This window comes from Dermacentor albipictus, chromosome 8 (assembly GCF_038994185.2).
Source record: "Dermacentor albipictus isolate Rhodes 1998 colony chromosome 8, USDA_Dalb.pri_finalv2, whole genome shotgun sequence".
NCBI classification, from domain to species: Eukaryota; Metazoa; Arthropoda; class Arachnida; order Ixodida; family Ixodidae; genus Dermacentor; species Dermacentor albipictus.
Genome location: NC_091828.1, coordinates 63,800,169 through 63,825,000, shown reverse-complemented (window position 1 = coordinate 63,825,000; position 24,832 = coordinate 63,800,169). Strand labels below are relative to the sequence as shown.

At 43.7% G+C, this 24,832-nt stretch overlaps 1 protein-coding gene across 3 annotated transcripts in view; it reads left to right on the top strand.

The window, feature by feature from the left end:
* LOC135921769 (uncharacterized) overlaps nucleotides 1–24,832 on the top strand; it is a 90,363-nt gene that overhangs the window by 27,218 nt on the left and 38,313 nt on the right. For all 3 annotated transcript variants that reach the window (XM_070523515.1, XM_070523516.1, XM_070523517.1), the window contains 3 exons: nucleotides 3,386–3,608; nucleotides 10,748–10,910; nucleotides 16,622–16,734. In XM_070523515.1, the coding sequence (XP_070379616.1) occupies nucleotides 3,386–3,608; nucleotides 10,748–10,910; nucleotides 16,622–16,734 (499 nt within the window). The remainder of the gene's footprint in view (nucleotides 1–3,385; nucleotides 3,609–10,747; nucleotides 10,911–16,621; nucleotides 16,735–24,832) is intronic.

Sequence of the window (24,832 nt, the reverse complement as noted above, 5' to 3'; positions counted from 1 at the left end):
TAAACTAATGATAAATTAATGGAAATTAAAGTGGATGAAAAAACAACTTGCCGCAGGTGGGAACCGAACCCACATGCGAAGGTTGTGGGTTCGGTTCGACCTGCGGCAAGTTGTTTTTTCATCCACTTTAATTTCCATTAATTTATCATTAGTTTATTTCATTTATTAAGCACATGCAATTTCCCCTATGTTGCACTTGGTGTCAGTGTTTGTTGGCTTCTCATTATATGACTATATATATATATATATATATATATATATATATATATATATATATATATATATATATATATATATATATATATATATAGTCATAAGAAGCCAACAAACAAAGACTCGGACAACACAGTATAAATTACTTCTTCCTAATAATAAACTATGGAAATTTTAAATTAGTGGAGTTGAAAGTGGATAAAAACAACTTGCCGCAGGTGAGGAACGATCCCACGTCATCGTAGTACTTGTGCGATGCTCTACCAATTGAGCTACCGCCGCCGCCGCCTTCCCATCCAATTGGTGGGGTATATATGCGTTACTACTAGAACTAACCCTGGGAGTGTCAACCAGTGCCACCACTCACAAACTTTGGCGGCGGATATGACACTTCGTTTCTTCCGCAGGCCTCACCAGTACGTGATGGTTTTGGGTGAAGGCAACGGGTCAATAAATCCACAAGTGCTACCTGAAGGCATCGATGTTGCCGGATTCGAAACCCTGTTATGCAATGAACTCGAAGAAAGGGGGTTTAGCGAGGGGCCTGATATATATATATTGTGCTCCGATATACCAAAAAGCAACTTTTGCTTCCTAAAGATATGACCATGGGTCGGTGATAACGCACATCTACATGCACAGAGTGTCGCAATTACTATGCACCAAGATTTTTAAAAAAATGTGCGAGTACCATGTAGCTGGACAGAACCATGGCAGTGTTGTTTTCCGTCGCTTGGAGGTACTCAGGCTATACTATATTACATAGCACCAAATTACTTAGTTTTGTCTTAAGTAATTGTTCAGCTTCGCAAATATTTTATTTAGAATAAGTGTGTCAATGATAAAGTTGTAGAACAACATGAAAATATCCGGATACAGCTTTTTTTTGCTCAACAGCTGCAACATAAAAGTGCTTTTCAAGCATGAACGAAGCCCGCATATACACACAAAATTGCCCTGTGTCCGGCAGCTTGCCGCACACGGAAGTGGAAGTGGACCAGAAACAACTTGACCCAGGTAGAAGACGAACATAGGTGTTCTCGTTATGTTTGCCATGCCACACTCGCCTCCTTCCCCCCCCCCTTTCCTTTTTTTAGAACCAAATTATTTCACCACATTAGTTCACCAATTAGTTGACCAAATTTCTCCAGTAAAGTGGAGCCTGATATACGTATACACATTGAATAACTTTTCAATGCCTCGTTTTGATGGCCATTTAAAACACATCAAGCAAATTCACTGCTATAGAATTTAAGAAGTTGCGCCATACCTTGGCAAGACCAGGCAGCGACTGCTGCGTGCATTCTTATAATTTTTCTTTGGAACCTTTATAGGCTGTTTTTCCCGCATACTTCTTTTTCACAACGCGAAATTTGAATCCTAGACATTAACAACTCTAAAAAGCGGGAAATATATGCGCGAGAAGTTACAATGCAGACACTACTATATTACAAATTTGGCCTAGCTCCCACATTGTTTATTTAAGGCAAATTCAATTTACAAGTGGCCCCTTCTCGGTTCGCTCAGTCTATTCAACTGAAACGAATTCTGAGCTTGACACCAGATTGTCAGTTTTGGTGTGTTCATTCCCGAAATGTGCGACAGGATGCCATCGTATTTGGGTTATTCAACGAGGGCGATCATATAGGCTTGTTGGTCAGTCAACACTGAAAGGTATCTGTATAGCGCAACAAAAACACACACAAGAAGAAACGAAGATAAAGACAGGCGCCTGTCTTCGTTTTCGTTTATTCTTGTGTCCTGCTTTTGTTGCGCTGAACAGATATCTTTCATTGGGTTGTTCACTTCTTTTTCGGATCCCATCCATAACAAGGCGCTTTTTTAATACAATAATTGGATCAATTATTGAAGTTTTCCCCAAAAATTCCCCGAGTGAATGTTTGTTGAGAATACGCTCGCTTCAATTCATAAATATTAATATATACACTAAAATAATCGGCAAAATAGTTTATTCGCAACTTTTGTAAATAAATCACTCTGAACGTTGACTTCTTGGCTGCTTATCTGCTTATGTAGCTATCTGCCTTTTCAGCTCAAGAGAATATTTGTGCTAGATACCACATACCACAATCGAAATGTCATTTAATGTAAAAAAGGCAGACATATGAGTAAAATTTAACTGGCACCACTTGGGTATACTTTCATGAACCAAGAATGAGATTAAAAAGGGCGAACTCTATGTGTTAGCGTGTTAAGTTCTTGATTTTGTACAAAACGCATTCATAATTTCTAAAAAAATACACAAGTTCCACCGAATTTCGCGTATCCAGAGAAAGCCAATTACTTAAATACGATTACATTGCTATGCGTTTCGTTCGGCATATTGAGACCTAAATCAAAGGGCTGTGGCAGATTTACGAATTTAGGGGAAAGATATCTTAGTACATCAAGCTTTTAGTCACTTTAACGAGACAGTTTCCTTTATATAGTCTTATTGACGTTTGGGAAGAAGTTTCAGTAAATTACACTGGTAGAGATTTGGGTGTATGAACTGCTTCGCTTTCAATTTAGGCAAAGGGGGCTGGGATATATTCTGCTTCATTTGCCGCTATTGCCAGAGTAAAACGAATGAAATTGTTTTAGCCATGTAGCTGGCGGGGCGGCAAAGACACAACATCGATGTCGTATTCTTCTAGAAAATCGGACTTCTCTGCAATTTGAACATTATGATCGCCAATTCACAAGTGCAGAACTGAAACATATAATATAGACAACGAGGAACATTAAAGAAAAGCGAGCTAGGTCGGTATCACAACCTTGATTGTTGCTCAACATGGAATTCTTTCACCCGCCGTTGTTATGAAGTGGCATTGGTGTTGTTCTGTTAAGCCCTGGAGGTGGCAAAATCCAAGAATATAATCCGATAGAGACATTTTGGGCTAGTAATTCGCGACTTTGTGGAAAATATAGTAACAAAGTCACCAACACTGCCTTTAGCTCATGTTCACAATTTCGTTGCACTACATGGGTTTATACTTCTTTCTTCTTAATCACAGAATACATAGGTATATATTTGCAGAGTTCTCTTTGTTGTGCTGCATGTTATACAACGTGTGTCAGAGTCCAATGTCCCTGTTTGCTCTCTGACGTGGTCACACGCTATCATAGCGCATGAGTAGACTTTCTGTATGCCACGTCCCGCTCTGTGCAGCTTTAGTTGACAAGCCACCGCAACGTAACGCCTACATCTGCACCGTGGCCAGCGATGGCGAGATGGAGACGCCAAGAGACGGGCTCTGCGACTTCACGTTCTACGAATCGCTGGGAAAGCCCTTCGAGAGACCGGGTGAGGCGTCCAAGGGAAAGTTCGCGACCTTTCAATCCATGGCGGCCAAGGGGCAAAAGACGCAGTTCGGCATCTCCATATTCGCATTGTAAGTTCAAGCTGTCTCGTGGAGCGACGGAGCAGTGGGGCCAAACAAAAGCAAGAAACACGCATGATACTTTGAAATTTTTTTTATTCAACTACGCAAAGAAATATATCCTTTCCGTACTCTTTAACAATTACCCGTTTGTAGCACACCTGAATTCCTTGCATGATATTGCGCTCAGACGTGCTAATTTTTTTTTGCACACTATATCGGAAGGAATAAAAAAAAACTTCTGAAAATGTCGATAATTAATGGTTGAACTAAAAAAAACCTGAGGACACCAACGCTCTTCTTATTAGCTTTTAAAGGTAAAACATTGATGTTCAACTAAACGACATTGAGTGGTCCTCCGACTCATTAAACTTCGCGGGCAACAGAGCACGCTGAGAAGCTCGGGGCGTTTTGATTTTGCCTTCTCGAAGCGCAGTTAGAATGCAGGGGACAGTTTGCGTGGACAAGGAACGCTTGAATAACGCAGGCTTTAGAGAGTGAGGTGATTTGGAGTGGCGGCGTTGCCCTCTGCCTTAACGCTGCACCTGATACGCTACTGCGGTACCAAGTGTTTCCGTTCACCCGCTCGGTAGAGGAGTGCTCGTGGCGTGGTGTCGCAGCTAATGCGAATTTCGGAGCCCTTTCGCTGCTACATACGTTGGACGCAGGCTTTGACACCCACTGAACCACGCGTTGCAACGGTGGAGCGGTAGAACATCCACCTCGCGTGCTAGAGGACCGTGGTTCGAATCCCGGTACCGCGCAATTTTCCACCAGATTAAAGGAAAATTCCTTCTGTTGATAAAATTGCATAAACAGGCCTGGGGCACGGCCTGGCACCGGTGACAAGAACCAGAACACACTTCCTCACCGGAGAAGAGTTGGCCACCGGTGCAGTATTAGGCCACAACCTCCTATATGAATACAACAATAACACCCCGGCCCTCAGTCCCCAGTAGCTGCGAACAACTGACCACGGCGCCGGTCGGACCTTCGACGCAGCGGAGGGTGCTAAGAATCACTGTCTCCGGACAGGCCGCCATTGGAATATGAACCTGGCAACTTTTAACGCTAGAACGTTATCTAGTGAGGTGAGTCTAGCAGTGCTATTGGAGGAATTAGAGGGCAGTAAATGGGATATAATAGGGCTCAGCAAAGTTAGGAGGACAAAAGAAGCACATACAATGCTAAAAAGCGGGCACGTCCTGTGCTACCGGGGCTTAGCGGAGAGACGACAACTAGGAGCTGGATTCCTGATTAATAAGGATATAGCGAGTACCACACAGGAATTCTATAGCAATAACGAGACGTGGCACGAAACTCAAAAAGAGGTACAAATTGAAGGTAGTACAGGTCTACGCTCCTACATTCAGCCATGATAAACAGGAAGTCGAGAGCTTCTATGAAGACGTAGAAACAATGACGGGTAAAGTAAAAACACTCTACTGATAAGCGACTTTAATGCCAGGGTAGGCAAGAAGCAGGCTGCAGGCAGGTCAGTGGGGGAATGTGGCATACGCTTAAGGAATAGCAGGGGAGAGTTATTACTAGAGTTTGAAGAACAGAATAATACGCGGATAATGAATACCTTCTTCCGCAAGCGGGATAGCCGAAAGTGGACGTGGAGGCGCCCGAATGGTGAGAATAGAAATGAAATAGACGCCATAATGTGCGCTAACCGTGGCATCTTCCATGATGTGGACGTGCTCGGCAAGGTACGCTGCAGTGACCATAGGATGGTAAGAACTCGAATTAGCCTAGACTTGAAGAGGGAACGGGAGAAAGTGCTACATAAGAAGCTGATCAATGAACTAGCGGTAAGAGGAAAATATAGAAATTCTAGATCAAGCTATAGAACAGGTATTCGGCCTTACCTCAGGAAGAGGACCTTAGTGTTGAAGATATGAACGACAATCCCAAGGGGATCATCAGGCATTCTGCAATAGAGCACGGGGGTCACTCCGTTAGATAGGATGCTAGTAGGGCATCGCATGAGACGAAAGATCTGATCAAGAAACGCCAATGTATGAAAGCCTCTAGCCCTACAGCTAAAATAGAACTGGTGGAACTTTTCAAGTAATTCAACAAGCGTAAGACACCTGACAAAATGAAGTATAATATGGATAGAATTGAACATGCTCTGAGGAACGGAGGAAGCCTAAAAGCAGTGAAGAAACTATGAATAGGCAAGAATCAGATGTAGGCGTTAAGAGACAAAGCCGGCAACATCATTACTAATATGGATGAGATAGTTCAAGTGGTTGAAGAGTTTTACAGATGTTTATACAGTACCACAAGCACCGACGACGATAATCGAAGAGAGAATAGTGTAGAGGAATCTTAAATCACACAAGTACCGCCGGAAGAAGTAATGAAAGCATTGGGAACTATACAAAGAGGGAAGGCAGCTGGGGAGGATAAGGTAACAGCAGATTCGTTGAAGGATGGCCAGCAGATTGTTCTAGAAAAATTGGCCCCCCTGTATACGCAACGCCTCATGACTTCGAGCATACCGACATCTTGGAAGAATGCTCGCATAATCCTAATCCATAAGAAAGGGGATGTTAATGACTTGAAAAATTATATGCCAATCTGTTTACGGTCCGTTAACTACAAAGTATTTACTAATGTAATCGAAAATTGGATCAGGAACACGTTAGACTTCTGTCAACCAAAGGACAAGGCAGGATTCCGTAAACGCTACTCAACAATACACCATATTCACACTATCAATCAGGTGATAGAGAAATGTGCGGAATATAACCAACCCTTACATACAGCGTCCATTGAGTAGGAAAAAGCGTTTGATGCAGTTGAAACCTCAGCGGTCGTGGAAGCATTACGGAATCAGGGTGTAGACGACCCGTATGTAAAAATAATGAAAAATATCTATATATGCTCCACAGCAACCGTCATCATATTCATCATGATCATCAACCTGGTTGCGCCCACTGCAGGGCAAAGGCTTTTCCCATTTTTCTCCAACTGTCCCGGTTATGTACTAATTGTGGCCATGTTGTCCCTGCAAACTTCAAAATCTCATCCCCCCATCTAACTTTCTGCCGTCCCCTGCTACGCTTCCCTTCCCTTGGAATACAGTCCGTAACCTTTAATGACCATGGGTTATCGTCTCTCCTCTTAACATGTCTTGTAAGTGTCCATTTCTTTTTCTTGATTTCAACTAAGATGTCATTAGCTCGCGTTTGTTGCCTCACCCAATCAGCTTTTTTCTTCTCCCTTAACGTTACACCCATCATTCTTCTTTCCATAGCTCGTTGCGTCATCCTCAATTTCAGCAGAACCCTTTTCGTAAGCCTGCAGGTTTCTGCCCCATATGTGAGTACTGGTAACACACAGCTGTTATACATTTTCCTTTTGAGGGATAGTGGCGACCTGCTGTTCATGATTTGAGAATTCCTGCCAAACACACCCCAGCCCATTCTTACTCTTCTGGTTATTTTTTTCATGATCCGGATCCGTGGTCACTACCTGCCCTAAGTAGATGTATTCCCTTACCACTTCCAGTGCTTCGCTACCTATCGTAAACTGCTGTTCTCTTTCGAGACTGTTAAACATTAATTTAGTTTCCTGCAGATAATTTTTAGACCTACGCTTGTGCTTTGCCTCTGCTGGTCAGTGAGCATGCATTACAATTGGTCCCCTGAGTTACTAAGCAAGGCAATATCATCAGTGAATCGCATGTTACTAAAATATTCTCCCTTAAATTTTATTCCCAATTTTTCCCAATCCAGGTCTCTGAATACTTTCTGTAAACACGCTGTGAATAGCAATGAAGAGATCGTATCTCCCTGCCTGACTCCTTTCATTATTGGAATTTTGTTGCTTTCTCTGTGGAGAACTACGGTGGCTGTGCAGCCGCCATAGATATCTTTCAGTATTTTTACGTACGGCTTTTCTACCCCTCGGTTCCTTAATGCCTCCATGGCTGCTGAGGTTTCGACTGAATCAAATACTTTCCCATAAATGAAAGCTATATATAAGGGTTGGTTATATTCTGCACATTTCTCTATCACCTGATTGATAGTGTGAATATGGTGTATTGTTGAGTAGCCTTTACAGAATCCAGCCTGGTCCTTTTTTGACAGAAATCTAAGGTGTTCCCGATTCTTTGTGATTACCTTAGTAAATACTTTGTAGACAAGGGACAGTAGGCTGATTGGTCTATAATTTTTTGTCTTTGGCTTCCCCTTTCTTATGAATTAGGATTATGTGAGCGTTCTTCCAAGGTTCCGATACGCTCGAAGTCATGAGGCATTGCGTATAGAAGGTGGCCAGTTTTCTAGAACAATCTGCCCGACGTCCTTCAACAAATCTGCTGTTACCTGATCCTGCGCAGCTGCTTTCACCCTTTGCTTAGCTCCGAAGGCTTTCTTTAGTTTTTCCGGCGGTACTTGTGGAATTTCGAATTCCTCTAGATTATTATCTCTTCCACTATCATCGTGGGTGCCACTGGTTCTGTACAAACATCTACAGAACTCCTCAGCCATTTGAACTATCTGATCTATATCAGCAATGATATTGCCGGCTTTGTCTCTTAACGCACTCATCCGATCCTTGCCTATTCCTAGTTTCTGCTTCACTGCTTTTAGGCTTCCTTTGTTCCTGAGACCATGTTCAATTCTATCCATATTATACTTCCTTATGTCAGCTGTCTTACGATTGTTGATTAACTTGGAAAATTATACCAGTTCTATTCTAGCTGTAGGGTTAGAGGCTTTCATACGTTGGCGCTACTTCCTCAGATCTTTCGTCTGATGAAGAAGCGCCAATGTATGAAAGCCTCTATCCCTACAGCTAGAACCAGCAACCGCAGTCCTCGATAAAGAAAGCAACAAAATATCAATAAAAAAAGGCGTCAGGCAGGGAGATACGACCTGTCCAATGCTCTTCACAGCATATTTACAGGAGGTATTCAGAGACCTAGATTGGAAAGAAGTGGGAATAAGATTTAATGAAGGATGTTTTAGGAACTTCCGATTGACTGATGATATTGCCTCTGGGCACCAACTGTTATGCATGCTCACTGACCTGGAGAGGCAAAGCAGAAGGCTGGGTCTGAAAATTAAACTGAAGAAAACTAAAGTAATGTTTAGCACTCTCAGATGAGAACAGCAATTTACGATAGGTAGCGAGGCACTGGAAGTGGTACGGCAATACATCTACTTACGGCAGGTAGTGACCACGGATCCGGATCATGACTGAAATAATCAGAAGAATAAGAATGGTCTGGGCTGCGTTTGGCAGGCATTCTCAGATCATGAACAGCAGGTTACCATTATCCCCCGAGAGAAAATTGTATAACAGCTGTGTCTTAACTGTACTCGCTTACGGGTCAGAAACCTGGAGGCTTACGAGAAGGGTTCTACCTAAATTGAGGACGACGCAACGATCTATGGAAAGAGGAATGATGGATGTAACATTAAGGGATAATAAAAGAGCGGATTGAGTGAGGGAAGAAACGCGCATTATTGACATCTTAATTGAAATCAAGAAAAAGAAATGGGCATGGGCCGGACTTGTAATGAGGAGTGAATATAGCCGACGGTCATTAAGGGTTACGGATTGGATTCCAAGAAAGGGAAGCGTAGCAGGGGGCCTCCAGGTTTCTGCGCCGTACGTGAGTTGTGTAAGACACAGCCGTTATACACTTTTCTCTTGAGGGATAATGGGAACCTGCTGTTCATGATCTGAGATTGCCTGCCAAGCGCACACAAGCCCGCTCTTATTCTTCTGATTATTTCAGTCTCATGATCCGGATCCATGGTCACTACCTGCCCTTAGTAGACGTATTCCTTTACCACTTCCAATGCCTTGCTACCTATCGCTACCTACTAACCTCCTGTCGAATGAAGTATTGGCCAAAGTTCAAGGAAGCGCAGCGAAAAGCAAATATTCCTATGGCTAAATTAACAGCATTGCCATGGAGAGTTCGAAAAAAATGAAGCCTCTGAGCACTGCCATATTCTTGTTAATTAAACAACACATGACCCAATAAACCAGTAGATACATCCCCATACGCATCTTTATGAAGTCCAATGAAACCTTAATAAAATTTCACAACAAATACAAGGGTTCGTGTTTCTTTATTTAGATAAATTATTAGCTGAACCGAATTTAGGCCATCATTAATGCGGGCATTGTCGGCCAATGCTTCGTTATAAATATGTGCCACTGCGGCATATAGGGTAAAGAACACCTTATTGTATTTGTGAATTGCTCTTAAATTTCCGTGCTCCCCTTCTTATCCATGTATTTATCAATTGCGCTGTTCCCTATACAAGCGTACTACATCACCTTCGTCCTCCTGATATAACTCCATAGCTAACTGCATAGCTTGCTAACTGTGTAGCACAATAACATGATCATTAAATATAATCAAAGCTACGACCAATGCAGTGCCTAAGCACACGCACTTTGTGAGCAAGACGTTAAACACGATGTAACTATCTCAATTGTACACATCACACTGTCATTTTGCCTTTATTTAGCCGCTTCACGAGAGCATCGTTCCACATCAAACATTTTTCAATTATCGGCATAGCATTCGTTCACTCTATAGTGAACTCTTAGTGAAAATTCTCTAGTACCACGTAGCTAGGGTTATCAGCAAGTTGCATTGGGATAGCATGTCTTGAAATGCACATTTCAAGACTTCTCCTGCCAAATACGCTATGAAAAACTGCAACATCCATGTTTTAGTGGGGCCATAGGCATTCTGCTGCCATACAGCGAATGTTTGAGTGTGTCTGCACAAAATTGAAGTCTCCACTCGTGCAAATGTTCTATTTCAAATCAGCACCGCTGTTTGGCTCACTAGCGCTCAATAAGGGATGTCCTCTTGCTTCATTAAATTTCTAATTCCAGAAATTCGTGTCGCCATATTTTATTGCATAGCGCACAACGAATTATTGTCATATGTGTTGCTGAAGGGACGTGAAATTTGCTGAATGCTTTTCAGTGCGTTCCGAACCTTACTTTCTGCTTGCTTTCTCTGGAGAAGTGCAACATTTTATAAAGTGCTGTGATCATAATAATTTAAATAGTTTGCCACTGTTTTCTCTCATAATGTTGTCTTTTCTACTTGCCTCGAAAAGCACTTGGTTGCTGTAATTATTTGATCCTATTTTCAGGGACATAGGCGCTTTCTTGATCCACCTGAGTAAGCAGTCCGCTAAAGCGTGGGCGCAGGAGAACTTGTGGAATCATAACATTCACCACTGGGGAGTTCTCAATATTTACGAGACAATTTTTAATCAACCAGGCTATCTCAGAAATGCCACTTTATCCTTGAAGGTAAGTAGCAAGTTTTTATTCTGCGTTGCTGTTACTCTGGGCATTTAATTTTCTCGAAGCACATTTTTTCGTTGGTCAAGCTGTAGCGGCACGCTGACGTTCGCAAATTATATTATTCATTAAACTAAAGAGCAACGAAGCTGAACAGAACTAAAATAGAATAAACCAGTTTCCTCACTCGAACATGACGGAATGCCGGAATCAAGGTGTAACGCCAATACTTGAGGCGTGCGCTCTAGCGTAAAACGACTGCGACGAGCACCTACATGCGCTCTCTTTCGCGCAATGAATGAGGGAAAGTCGTTCGGCGGGTTTACGCTAGGTTTTTTGATGTTCGGGAGACACCTCCAGTCGCCGACGGACACAATATCGGCCAAGCGGAGAGATTCACCGGGCGCGAAGAAGCCTTTCGACTACTACGCTTGACATTTGCGATCGCCTAGGAAACGCGGTGTTCGAAGCGAATTTTAACCGTGCAGGAGCAAGGGCGCGTAGAAATTACGCCAACGCATATGAGCTCAGCGGCGCGAGGCCCGAGTTTGTGGCAGGTTTCGCACCAACATGGATTGGGCGTTTTGAAGTTGATTTAGCATGGAAGGATCTGAACGCAGGTCGTATCAGCTTACCAGTCCATGTCGGTCAGGTGAAGCGGTATTTCCGAAGGTAAGGTGCCTTGGAAGCTGTAGCACTACCGGTGGGCAGGCAAGCGGAAGGAGCACAATCCACAATCAGCAGCTACGGAGCAGCAGCTAAAGCTGTACTTAGTAGTCGCCGAGGGGATATGGCATGGAACCATGGTTGCACCTGAAGTCGTCAAGAAGTCAAGCCAACAACTAGCCTTCCATCAGATAACCACGCTGGTGCACGCGCGGAGGCCGCCGGATAGAGGAGATTGCCAGCACGAGGAGCCATCATTTGCAGGTCACCTCAAGCGGTGCACCTTGATCCCTAGCCGTGCTAGTGCTGCGCTGGAGTGGCTCAAGCCTTCCTATCAGGGGTACGCAGAACCAGGTCCCTGTTATTCAAGGACACGTGCAACCTGGCTGGCGACGGCTTGTCCAAAAAGTGGGTCATGGCCTCTCCAGCTCACACTGGCGTTGCTGACTTCAGGGGAAGTTATTGGAGAATGTGTTCTGGTGAAAATGTGTCTACAAAACATCAACACCGCCGACTGCGTTGCGAAAGCCGCGAAAGCGAGCAGGTCAGTTGTGCTATGAGCGTCTTAACATTGCGCCACTGGAGTCAAGGGGGCTTAAAGGGTCTTAAGGGGGGAGGGAATTATGAAAGTTCATAATTTCTCGTGATCCTACGCGCGCTACGGAAGAGAGAGCGGACGCCTTCTTCACCCCTTCCCGTACGGGAAGCTAAACGTTTTTTCTCGTGTAGCCAAACCATCGTGCAAACGAGTTGCAATCGTGCGGTAACGTCGCAGGAGTGCCGCGCTCCCATTGGGGGAGCGCGCAAACAACATGGCACGGGGTGCCGAATTTGGCGCGCTCTCAGGGGAGGCCGCAATAGAAAAGAAACCTGGCATGACTAAGTATAACAGGAAAAAAACAAACTCAGGAATGAAACAATCTGATAACTCAAAGGGAAGCTCCTTATTTTTTCGAAGTGAGGTAAGGACGGCTTAGAGCACGCACCCATATAGCGAGATATAAAAAGGAAGAAGAAACATGTGCTTGCTGTGGCAAAGTGTAGAAAACAATGGAGCAAGTTGTATTAGAATGTGAAGATATCTGTCTAGCAGTGGATTTAGGGATCACTGGCCTCCTTGAAGCCATTGGCTTCAGCGAGATCAAGGGAAAAGTAAACATGTCCCTAATAGAGATTAGTAAGAGGCGATTGGAATTTGGTGGAAGAAGAGTAGGGAAATGACAGACAATGGCGGTGTACAAAACAAAGTTCACAATAGAGGTTCAGAAACTGGTAAGCGAATTCATCGTGAGATCTTTTTCTCTTTGTTTTCTAACATATGTAGGACATTAGGCAATAAAATAACAAGAGCAGGGCGGTGCAAACCGCTGCTCCGTTCCAAATATCCATCCATCACCCTGACGACAGCCCGAGAAAGGTGAAGACTTCTAGCCACCATGAAGGACAGATGTTATGTCACCATCTAGTTCCTATCCTTTGTCGCGCCCGGCCTTCGTTCGCTCTACGATCGACCCCAGCCAACGTCAATGTAGAAAACAGCCTGCTTCCTCGTGAATCCTCTGGAACAATACATTTTGTTGACCTTTTCTTACAGTGTGTTTTCATGGTTTTTTCTTGTCCTGGTACCACCGGAGCGCGGCCGTAAAAGGCGAGCAAAAAGTAGTTGGCCGTCAAGCCTAACTAAGCCTTACGTCCTAAAGCGGCTTCAGAGAAACCGAGACAAAATTGTATAGAGATTGTGCCCCTATTTCAGGCCACCACTGGATTCCGCGGCTCGCCGGGCCTGGTCGAGGCTTGGCAGCCCGCTCCTGTTCGGTAATTCACGCCTTCCAGGATCAGTTAGCGAATTAGTCCGTGATTAGAGGGGAGACAGCATCTGCCGGGCGCCTGGGGCTGTCGTATGTTATGTGCGGGAGTGTCGGTGTGTCTTCACACCATGGACAATTGTTTGTGCCTGTCGGTGTATATTTTTTGAAGTCTGTACGAATGAAGAAAGGTGTACGTCTGTAGCAGGCGCTAGTACCGTGCGTGCTGCCTGCTGGGCTTGGAATGGGGACGGGCCTTTGATAGTCGCTCGAGTCTGCATCTCCAGTGCTTCGCCTAGCGTGCTGGGTGAGAGGGTGTCCGCTTGGCCAGAGTGATCCGCGACTCGGGCTGTCGCATCTCGTTCAAGACAATGCGCCCGTTCGTTGCCGTCAACTCCGGTGTGTGCCCGGTGATTCTCCGGTCTTATGTAAGTATTGGTCTCAGAATGTGCAAGATGCTAGTCGGCAAAACTGCCCGCAGGTATAGTCGGCATGCTTACTGAGATTCCTTCAGCATGTGTGCTGATCGGCCCTTTGCTTCGGAGGCTCGTACGGCTAGTGCGATAGCCATGGCCTCATCCCTTGTGCAGGACGAGGTTTGCAAGGACGCATCCTCGACTGTCCGTGCATATTTTATCGTGAACGCCACGAAAGAGGGGTCTGTGTTGCCGTACAGGGGTAGTCTTAGTCCGCGAAATACCTGTCCGGATGTTCCTGCCTCTGTAGCAATGCTATCGGCCTGGTTCGTCGTCGTCTTCCGTGGATTGTCAGGTGCATGTAGCATGGAATGCGATCCACTTGTAGCCGCGTTCGCAATGCGAGTGGTGTTTGCTCCCGACAGTATTGTAGCGCCCGAATGTAGTGTTGGCGGCTTAAGAGACAACGTCCCTGGGACGTCGCGCAAGCCACACTCACTGGGTGATGATTGTGGCTGCGGCGAGCTCTTCATATATTTTGATCAGCCCTAGCTCTTGGAAGCGTTCCATGCTTGTGCTTGCCTGAAAGCCGAGAGCCGCCCTACAGGCTACTGGAATTAATTTGTCCACCTGGTCTGTCCCTGTGCAGCGCGTGGCTTGAAGGGTAAGGCGCGTGTCCTGAGACTTATTAAGGCTTTGACCAATTGCAGCATGTGTGCCTTTGTAATCTTCTCATTGCCGCGTGTGATTCTGTTAGTGAATCCGGTAACACTGCTTACCGTACGTATGAATTTAGAGGGCGCAGTGCAAACGCAGCCCAGATGATGTGGTAGCATTACGAGAATCCGCATGCTTGCTGTCTTGTTGATGGGTTCCCAATCCAGAAAGCGTTGTGAGGGCAGTGTTCAGTTTTCCTGTGTACTCTTGGGTCTGATCTGTAGGTATGCCGACTGGGCCAGAGGGCATTACACCCGCCATGGTTGCTCAGTAGCTATGGTGTTGGAGTGCTGAGCACGAGGTGGCGGGGTCGAATCCCAGCCACGGTGGCCGCATTCAGATGAGTGCGAAATGCGAAAACACCCATGTACTTAGATTTAGGTGCACGTTTGAGAACCCCACGTAGTCGAAATTTACGGAGTCCTCCACTTCGGCGTGCCTCATAATCAGAAAGTGGTTTGGCACGTAAAACCTTATAATTTATTTAAATCTAAGGGGGCATTTCATGCCTACATGTTTCTTTTGATTTGTGAATATCACAGCCGTATTTCTAACCGATGGCTTTTATGTCTCCGTAGGAGAATGAAGTGGCCCGTGACATGATGTCACCCATGTATTTGGCACACTCGAGATCTCGGTGCTCATCCAGTTGTAACGCCAGTTTGACTAAGTCGATGTTAACCAGAGCGGTGATAGTATCCGGTAGGTCGTATGGCAGTGAGTAACTCCTACCTGTGCAAACAAGATCAGAGAGATTTTACAAGAGTCTTGCACATAGGAATCTATTCTATCCCAACTTCTTACGTCGTCGAGCCCCTCAATTATCGAGGAGTGCGACATATTGCCACAAAGTTCTTGAATATCAAGTGCGAGCAAGAACTTGTCCGGGCTTCCTAGTAAGGGGGGCGCAGTGCAGGATTTTGTCCTTCAGGAGTACGTAGAGCCCTTGGGCGGATACCCCCCTCCTCACATCAAACGTGACCGGAAGCAGATCTCTAAAGCTCTGTGTCTCTCGAGTCTGGTGAGGAAGACTCTCTGGAAAAGATGGTGCAGAAAGGAGGTAAGCGGGATAGGTCGCAGTTCTCCTAGTTCGCACAGTTTGCCGGGCTTCGGTATAAAAATTATGTTGGTTGCTTTCCAGTCGGAGGGTTGTCAGCCGGGAGGTATACATACCGTGCCGGTAAACAAATTGGTTGGCCGAGTCACTATGGTTTCTCAGTATCGCTTGGGTCATTCGATCGGACCCCATGCAGCGTTATTAAATGCCTTCGCAGCGGAGTAGAACTATTCTAAGTTGATGGAGGTATTTAGATGTCTGTGTTCTTCACCGTGATAGTCTTTGGCGTGGGTGTCTGTGCTTCTCCGGATCAAGTGTTCTTCAGTTGTTGGATGAGCTTAACTTCAGTGCCTGTGTATTTAGGTCACGTGATTGTTTAGCAGTGATCGGCAGTTCCAGCGCAATATCGTGACGTTCTCTTGTTGTCTTGTTGTGTTGTAACTGCAACTGCACCACCTTGGGCTGACCTGTTTGGATTCGTTGCTTTGGCCAAAGTGGTCTAATCCCAATTTGGTAACCTCCTCGGATTCCTCTATTATTTACGGATCGGTGGGAATTCTTTCTCGGTGGTTTCTGCCACAATGTTTTATTGACGTTAATTAAAATGCAGAACGTGATTCTCGGCAGACTGCACTGCTCGGTGCCCCGAAGGGGCTCTCCCCGACATGGACCAGAAACATTACAGGAAAAAGAAAATCACCAAGACAACATAAATCTATTATCCAAAAAGGCGACGAAAAACTGCAATTTATGCAAATATGTCAATGCGCAAAAACGACACGGGCCGTAACTTTCAACTGGAAAGTCACCAGTTAGAAGATCCAGCCCATGCCGTTTTCCTGTTCTCTTTTGCTGTGGCCGTCTTTATTTAAGGTCAATATGACATACGATAGAATTTAGTTTAAGGAGTCGTTAGTGGAGTTACATTGATAATGGGTATGTGTTAAAATAAAAAGTAATGTCCAAATTTATATTATAAAGGACTTCTAGCAGCATCGTGTGAAACTATTCGTGACTCCAGTGATATTCACGCAATGATCCTCTACCTCTTTCTCACAGAGAGCACTTGAAATATCAGACCCATCTCCTACGAAGCGAGTAGTGTCGTACACCTTTCTTGGCTATTACGCTAAACAGCCCGCTGGCTGCGATGAAGCTGCAGAAATAATGAAGTAAGTAATTTTCTGTACTCTGTAAGGAAGCTCTCTTCAGAAAGTGAGAGCTCCGCACCGCGTGCAATAGCGCTGTGGTAGTCGTCAGAGGGGCATCTGAGGCGACATTTATTTAAAAGTGATAGTGTAGAGGGTAACGGAATAGTTAAGCTAACGACTGGCCTTGAGGTTCATTTATGGTTTCGACCTGTTAGTTGTCGTCTGTCGCAACCGGTCGTTAAGGGGCGTAAGTATACACATAGTAGCAAACCTTGATTCTACTATACTAATCAACGGCGCAGGAACAATAGGTCTGCACACGCCTAACTAGGGCAGTGGTAGGGGTGCGAGCAAACGTGTGCGGCATCAGTCCCAAACATCTCAGCCAGGCGACGTGCCGATAGCGCTCAGCGGTGCGAGCATTGATGTCTGTGAGACGCTCCTTGGTTATCAATCGTGGTCAGTCGTGTGATGTACTTCAAATGCCGGTGTGAATGAGCCCTGACACCAACGAGATTACAGAAACAGCGGAAGGTAGTTGGAGAATGCACAGCGAACACTATCAAGCAGAACGAGCCCAAGTTGGGCAAACGTGTATAGCGAGCTTAATCGATCTCCACCTTTTCAAAGTTCATTTTAGGATTAGAGCATGTTTACAATTTCGCATTTCCTGTCATAACAAGAGTTCTTCATAATAAAGCACGAATACCGTGGATTGCAGATGGCCTCTATGAGCGTACGAAACATACGGAAAAATAATTGTTTCTAAAGCCACGCGACTTGGAGATTTCGCAAGAGTTGAATAGGTTTAGCAAAAGGTTAAGCACAGACATTAAATAAGCATGGGTTTTCGAAATATTAAGCATAGATATTAAATAAGACAAGGTTGTCGTTTTTCGAAGGCAAGTTTGAAAGCGCTGCCCAAAGCAGCCGCGAGACATGGAATATCTTCCATGAAATGAGAAACACTTCTGCAGCATGTCTTCAGTGATGTAGTTTTCATTGCTATGGCAATTTGCTGAAAAATTTTGTTGTAAATGTTGAGGCAGCTGAGTTCTCATTTCCCGTGCTGCGTTAACAGAGCGCCGAACGTACTTGCGCCATGTCGTAAAAGACGCGCTATTTTTGACTCGTACATCTCAAGATAAAATCGCATCTATCTTGCGATATCTTGGAAGCAAGTTAGCAGCCGTAAAAGATCCCACAAAATGTTCACTGAATAAGGTTGTTGCGTATGAAATTGCCATGCAACTAAACTATATTCTCAAAGTAATGGTGTCATCTGGTGTCTACACCAAAAGCCTAAAAATTTCTCGCGTAACTTCACAGAGGTGTACAACACAACAAATTGCTTCAGTACACATCAGTATCTCTGCTATCACTTCCCTCTAAGGTTTCTGTAATGGACTTGCACATTCAACTTATTATATTTCTTACTAGCCAAGAATGTAGTAGAACAGCAATCCGGACTCAAAAAGGGCCATTAAAAAAAAACGTCTTTAGTGATAAATTAAAATCAAACCATCAGAAACATTGAAAAATGTTATTTAGAGTTGCAATAAATATGTATAAGTTTTAAAGGGCATTTGATGCAATCAAACGCGGTAATTTCCTACAGAAGCTCGAAGTGAATGGTTTGAAGGAAAAGCACAGAACCTTAGTAAAGTTTGTTACAGCGCAACACAACACAAGAACAACAGAAGGTGAAAAACGATGACACCATGCAGTCTGTTCGTTTCATACCTTCTGTTGTCCTTGTCTTTATTTATTTATTTATTTACTCTCATACCCACAGCGCCATTTAGGCATTACAGTGGGGGTGTTACATACATCAATGTAAGCAGCTTATGGCATCGAATAAACAGTATTATGCTATACAATACAATGAAAGAGAAAAAGAGAAAAAAAAACGCAAAAATGACATGACAAAAATGGTACATCAGGATATCAATGTACAGCACGCAGGAAACGGCATCATAGAATTAAGTAATAAAGCACTATATAATGATAGCAAACTCTGCAATTACTGCATACTGAAATACTTATCTTGTGTTGCGCTGTAAGAAACCTTACTATGAATCCCAACTAACTGGCCCAACTTGCCGTTTTGGCACAGAACCTTATCCCAAGTTATCTACGCAATCGACTGCAATATGTTTGTATCGATTTTGTTCGTTCTGAAAGTAGCCCAGTTAAATATGGTCAACCCCAAGGATATGCATTAGGCCCCTATTGTTTTTAGTGTATTTGAATGATATTAATATTCTTCCTACTGGTGAGCTAGATATGTGTGCTGATGACCGCAAGTGTCTCCTCCGTTTGGGCTAATATGGAGGGACTCGAAGAGACATGAAACAACAGATTCTGACCAGTTATGCGTCTCCTCTCTCATACTAAAAGGCAGTGCAAAAAATGAGTCATTTTTTCGTAAGAGCAATATAATTGATTACTCAGGACAACCATAAATACAATGACTCATCACTTTATCTTGTTAATTATTCCTTTTTAGACGTCCTTTTTCTTAAGGGACTCAAGCAGGTCATGGCATGTAAACACCAGAATAAAAGTCGCAAGTCACCAACATGCTTAACTGTTTAGGTTATTTCCTGCGAACTAGGCAAAAGATAAAATTGTTGTTTACTCGCATTTATTCCCATCACAATTTTTGCGTGTTGGTGTGCAGAATGCATATTGTAAGGTATAAGGATAAACTTTGTGCTTTACATAGGAAATAATTAAACTGCTCAACTGTGCAGATCAGATGGATATCGGCTTTTCTGTTTAAGCATAGAATTCCACATTTCTGCCTTCTTTGTAAAATTAGGCACTCAGTGTGCGTGTGTCAAGTTAAATACTGCGACACCATAGTGTTTTTCGTCGTCAGTTCCTAAGCAGGAACAATCGTCATGACTTGCATAAAACGGACATAGTTGAAGTAAGTGCACGAACAAATCATGAAAAAGAGCTATAAATTATGGGATTATGAATTTGTTTAATGAAAACCCTGCTATATTGAACAGGCATACAAAAGTGTAACTGTTCAACAATCTCAATTTCCATGGTCGCTGAATTATTGTTTTTTTTGAATCGAGAAAGACCAACGGCCGAGTTCTGGTCATATGTAATGTACTGCCGTGTTTCATACATTTTGAACATATTGTGACCTGTGCCCATTTTCTTTTTAGTGTTATAATTGTGTGTGCAATGTGTGAAAGTAGTGTTGTCAAAATGTGTGGAATATTACTGCTTTTACTTCTTTCTTATGTACCTGCATATTGTGTACTTGGCCTTTTGGGGCAGGGAACCACCCTTGGTGTCCCTCATTTTTGTACAAAAGCTTTTCTTCATTTTTAATATAGACACACAGGTTGTGCATGGTTAGGGAGACCTTTGTCTAGTCTGCAGAAATTGTTATGTGATTGGCGTGATGTATGCTAACTATTGCATTTCGCAGAGTATTGGCAGGACTGTACTCAAAATTCATTACTGGGCAACAGCAGCAACAATGTGCCCAGGATCAGACAAAAATCATTTACAGAAATATGCTGAATGGTCTGGTTGAGATAACTACTCAATAAATGCAACGATAATCCCCTAATACCATACATCTTTGCTGAACGAATCTCATGACTGATGGAGTCATATGCCTTGTGAAGATGTAGAAAATATTTGTAATAGGAAAAACATATTTTCTATATTCTCCATGGAACGTCTTGTAGATGAAGCTCCATGGCTGCTAAAGAACCCATATTTATGATAAACGTAAATTTGGCACATGTCACCGTAATTAATGACGCTACTGCTTATATGCTTCTCGGCGACTTTAGGAAAAAGTGATTCGACTGAGATCGTATGTAATAAGTATTTTCGCTAAGTCCGCCATTTTTAAATATCCCTCAGACACGTGTTACTTTAGGTTCAGAAATCAAAATTCGCGTCTTAGGTCTACTGTTGATATTATCAGTGCGTGGTTATCAATGACTTCAGATATTCCCTGATTAGCCCAAATGAAAATATAAACAAATTCAAAGGCTCGGCGTTGCGAAGGAAAAAAGCGAGCTGAAATTTTCAATTTTGCTACAAGGAGCTATGAAAACTCAGCTTGAGTTGGTGGAGCTTAATTTATAGATACGGTCCTTGTCCCTGTATCAGAGCAGTTTGCTCCTGCAGATGTAAAGAGACGTGTAATAAATTTGTTTTCTAATTATTTTCTGTGCAATCAACGCAGTGAATATTCAGGTACATTATTGAAGTTTTGCTTTTGGTACTTAATAAGTAATAGACTATGGTTTAGGTTTCTTTGGAGCTTCTTTATTTCCAGAACTTGTTTAGGTAAAGCTGATTCTGCGCTTCTTTGATGTGAGATCCCAGCTTATTTTGCACATACTCGCATTCGCGAAGAAGTTCTGGATATGCTGTTTCGTGAAAGCGGCATGCATTTGATTATATTTTAGATTATTATTCTGTAGAGTACCGGTACTGTCCATAGATTCCTTGATTTCTTGTATTTCTTCAGAACGTCATTCTGAAAAGCATTGTTCTGTAAATTCTTTAGGTGAAATAACAGCGTGTCATGCGATTTACAAACGTAATCTGCTTCTACATCTGCATAGACTTCCATCGTCAATCTTACCGTACACTTTAATTAGCTTAATCAGGGTAAGTCGAGCTGCCTGAATTGGTACAAAGGAAAAGTCAGACATCTGAAAATTTAGAAGTGCAGTAATTGCACCAGAAAAAGATTCGTGAGCATTGAAGTTAGACATGTCAATTATGGTCTTCGAAGTGTCCGCAACTCTCGCTGGAACTGTTCTAATACTTTTAACTTCATCGCAATGAAGTGCATCAAACACATCAGAAGTAATGGCTTGAGTTGACAACAAATAATTATTTATGAGGCAGAATACTGTAGCTTTCAGATAAGACGACAACACGTAATTGATAATTTCTTAAGAAAGACATCTGAGTTTCCAAATATCCCAGCAGAAATGCCCTAAGCACCAATGACGGTGATGCATGCGCAAATATAAACGACAATCTTAAAGGGGTATTTAAAGGGAGAAAATCCTTCTATTGCACAATTTTGCATTTCCTATCCTGCCTTCGCTGAAATTTCGCTCAACAGAAGCATAATGAGCTTGCAACATATTGTGGCACGCGTCCGAAAGGAACAGTGAAAGAAAGGTAATTATAGGATGCGTTTATGTCATTGGCCCAATTCACGATTTTCAACACCTTCAATAAAAACATGGTAGTGCTGACGGAACATTTACGAGGGCTCAAAATTTGCGCATTAACTGTGCGTCTATTGTCATCTTCATTGGTAACATCCTGCAGAGATTGTGCGGTACGTGCAAAGCAATGTTTTATTTTCTCAAATTGTAGTAGCTTCGGACAGCACGTAGAAATGTATGTAATATCGCCGAAATTTTTATAAGTATCGCATTCCAGTTTTAGACACAGTCAATTTTAAAACAGCATCGTTATGGTCGGTCGCTGTGCCTGAAAGGTTACACTCGTTGTTGTATTCGTCCAGAATCTATCACTATTGCTACCTTAAAAATACATGAAGTAGTGATATGAGACTGTTGGATAAATATGCGATAAGTGCGTTCTGCTCGGAATTTGCCCCGATTTACAGTACTAAGTGGCAACAAGCACAGCCCACCGCTTAGGTAGGCAGCCAGCCTCTAATGAGCGGAGACCCAAGCGTACCATGTGGCCAGTACCAAAACTCATTGTAATTTTAAAACCTCCAATCATCAGTACTTTTTCATTTCAGTAAATAATGAGAATTCTAGTGTTATGTCTTATTTGGCTAACATGAGAGGGGTATCCAAAAATCATGTAACAATTTCGTAATCTACAGTCTATGTATATCGCTGAGGTCTAAAGAGAAAGACCGATCACCGTGATATCTCCAGAAGGCATGAGCCTAGCATTCACACGTTCGCTATGAAGTGCTGCCAACTGCATGTTTACCAAACTCTAATACAGTTTTGTCCTGCTGACTCTGTCAAGAAATTCGCTGAAGCCTTGTAATTTGGGATCATGATAACAATGTCACGTAGTTGTGGTGGCAAAGAACACAGTAGCAATACTGTGAATAATGTAACTACCATTTATATGGCCAACCTGGGCCCAGAAAGGCGAGTCACACTAGAAGCACAACGATAGCGGCAAACAGTTGGCGATCGTCAAAAATGTGATCTGCCGGTCAAGGGCGTCAGCTTTCACGCATACGTCATCGAAGGTTCTAGAGCAATCGCTGCTGCCCACGTGTCTTCCAGAAAACTCTGCACAATTCATGTCGGACATACGATCAGATTACATAATTTTAGTGACAACAGACACCGATAACATTCGAGAAACTTGCGATACATACGTGCGCGTCACGCACTAAGAGATAACATTCATTAGATTTATTAGACGGTGAAAAACTGATAAAGATAAACATCACCCGATAAAGATCAACAAGTACGCGGTTCAATGTCTCCCTCTCAAAAACCATCGCCTCGATGCTACCAATAGGACCGCGTAAAACAAAATGACATGCATTAAACAAACATAGCAATCAAACAAAGAAACAAAGTCCAAAGTAACGCAGTCAAAAAAAAGAAAGTCTAAAACTCCGCTTTGCACAGTCCAAAAGTTTGTTAGCGCTGGTATAACAGCTTAATAGCACTTCTTGTTGGGCTAGTTGGTAGCTGTTCATTATAAAATATGATGACGCCTAGTAAACCGACACACAAGTTGCGAGTGGCACCCTGTCCCGTTCTCTTCTCTTGTGTGTGTCGGTTTATTTGGCGTCTTCATATTTCATAAAGATAACAGCTTAAGTCACACAACATGGACTATTTAGGGTCTTGAGTGACACCGCTGTGATAGCTAAGTGCTGTCTGGCATGACCTCATACTCAAATGCGGCAATGAGTAGGGTGATCTTGTAGGGTCTCAAATAGCATCGCAACAGTCTCTCACTGAGTCCCCGTCTGCGTATCAAGGTCCAAACCCAAACACGGCCGCCGCGCTGGTATTCTACGTATCACCGTCGATCATTTCAGTTCCGGCTGTCCGCCTTTTGCTGCTTCTTGGTACGTAGGCCGGCGAGCTCTCATACTTCTTTAGCGCGTAAGGGATAGGCGGCAACGTTAATATTTGCGTAGTCGGCGACTTGCGGCAGCATGGCGTCGAGAGTCGTCGTCAGGTTCCTTCTGTAAACTAGTTTAACAGAGTGCCTTGTGTTCTTTTGTGCACTAAGGTATTGTAAGTAGAGATGACATACGGAAGCACGGCTTCCCATTTGTTGCGTTTGGCGTCGACGTACAGAGCTGGCTTTTCAACGAGCTTCTTGTTCGGTCATTCCGTTAGGCAATCCGTCTGTGGGTGGTATTCATGAAGTGGTCCTCCGGTGATTTGTCTGGGTTCACTGCAGGATGGGTTAACTAAGATCAGCAGTAAAAGCCGTTCCACTGCCATTAATGTGGACTTCAGGCGCATCATGTCGCGGCAGGATGTTCTCTACGAAAGATTTTTCTACAATGGCCGCAGTACCTTTAGGCAGAGCTTTTGTTTCGGCGTAGCGGGTAAGGTAGTCAGCGGCCACACTTGTTTCCCGATGGCGACGTCGTAAAGGGCCCGAGCAAATCAGACCCGATCTCCGGAAACGGGGCGTAAGAAGGCTTGATCGGCTGGAGTAATCCCGGCAGCCTTGTCGGTGGCGTCTTGCATTGCTGGCCGTCTGCAATTGTCTTGACGTGAAGGGTGACGTCGGTAGCCTGGCGTGGCCAGTAATATATTTCCTGTATCCTCCATAGCCTTCTGGACAATCTAAGGTTTCCTAGCGGTCGGATCGCCATGTAGGGCGTGCTGTACTTTTGGACTCAGTGCTCAGGGAACAAGGGCGCAGTTGGCGCGGACTGGTGAGAACTTCTTTCCGAGTAAATTCTTTTGAAGCGAAAACGAAGATAATTCTCGCAGAAATGGCCTAGAGACAACGTCGGTGTGCCCTTCCAAGTACTCGACGAAGCGTTTTAGCTCGACGTCTATTCCTGCTTAATAACCAATGAAGGCATCGTCATCGTCGTTGTCTTGCGGAGGCGGTCAGTGGAGGGCGCGAG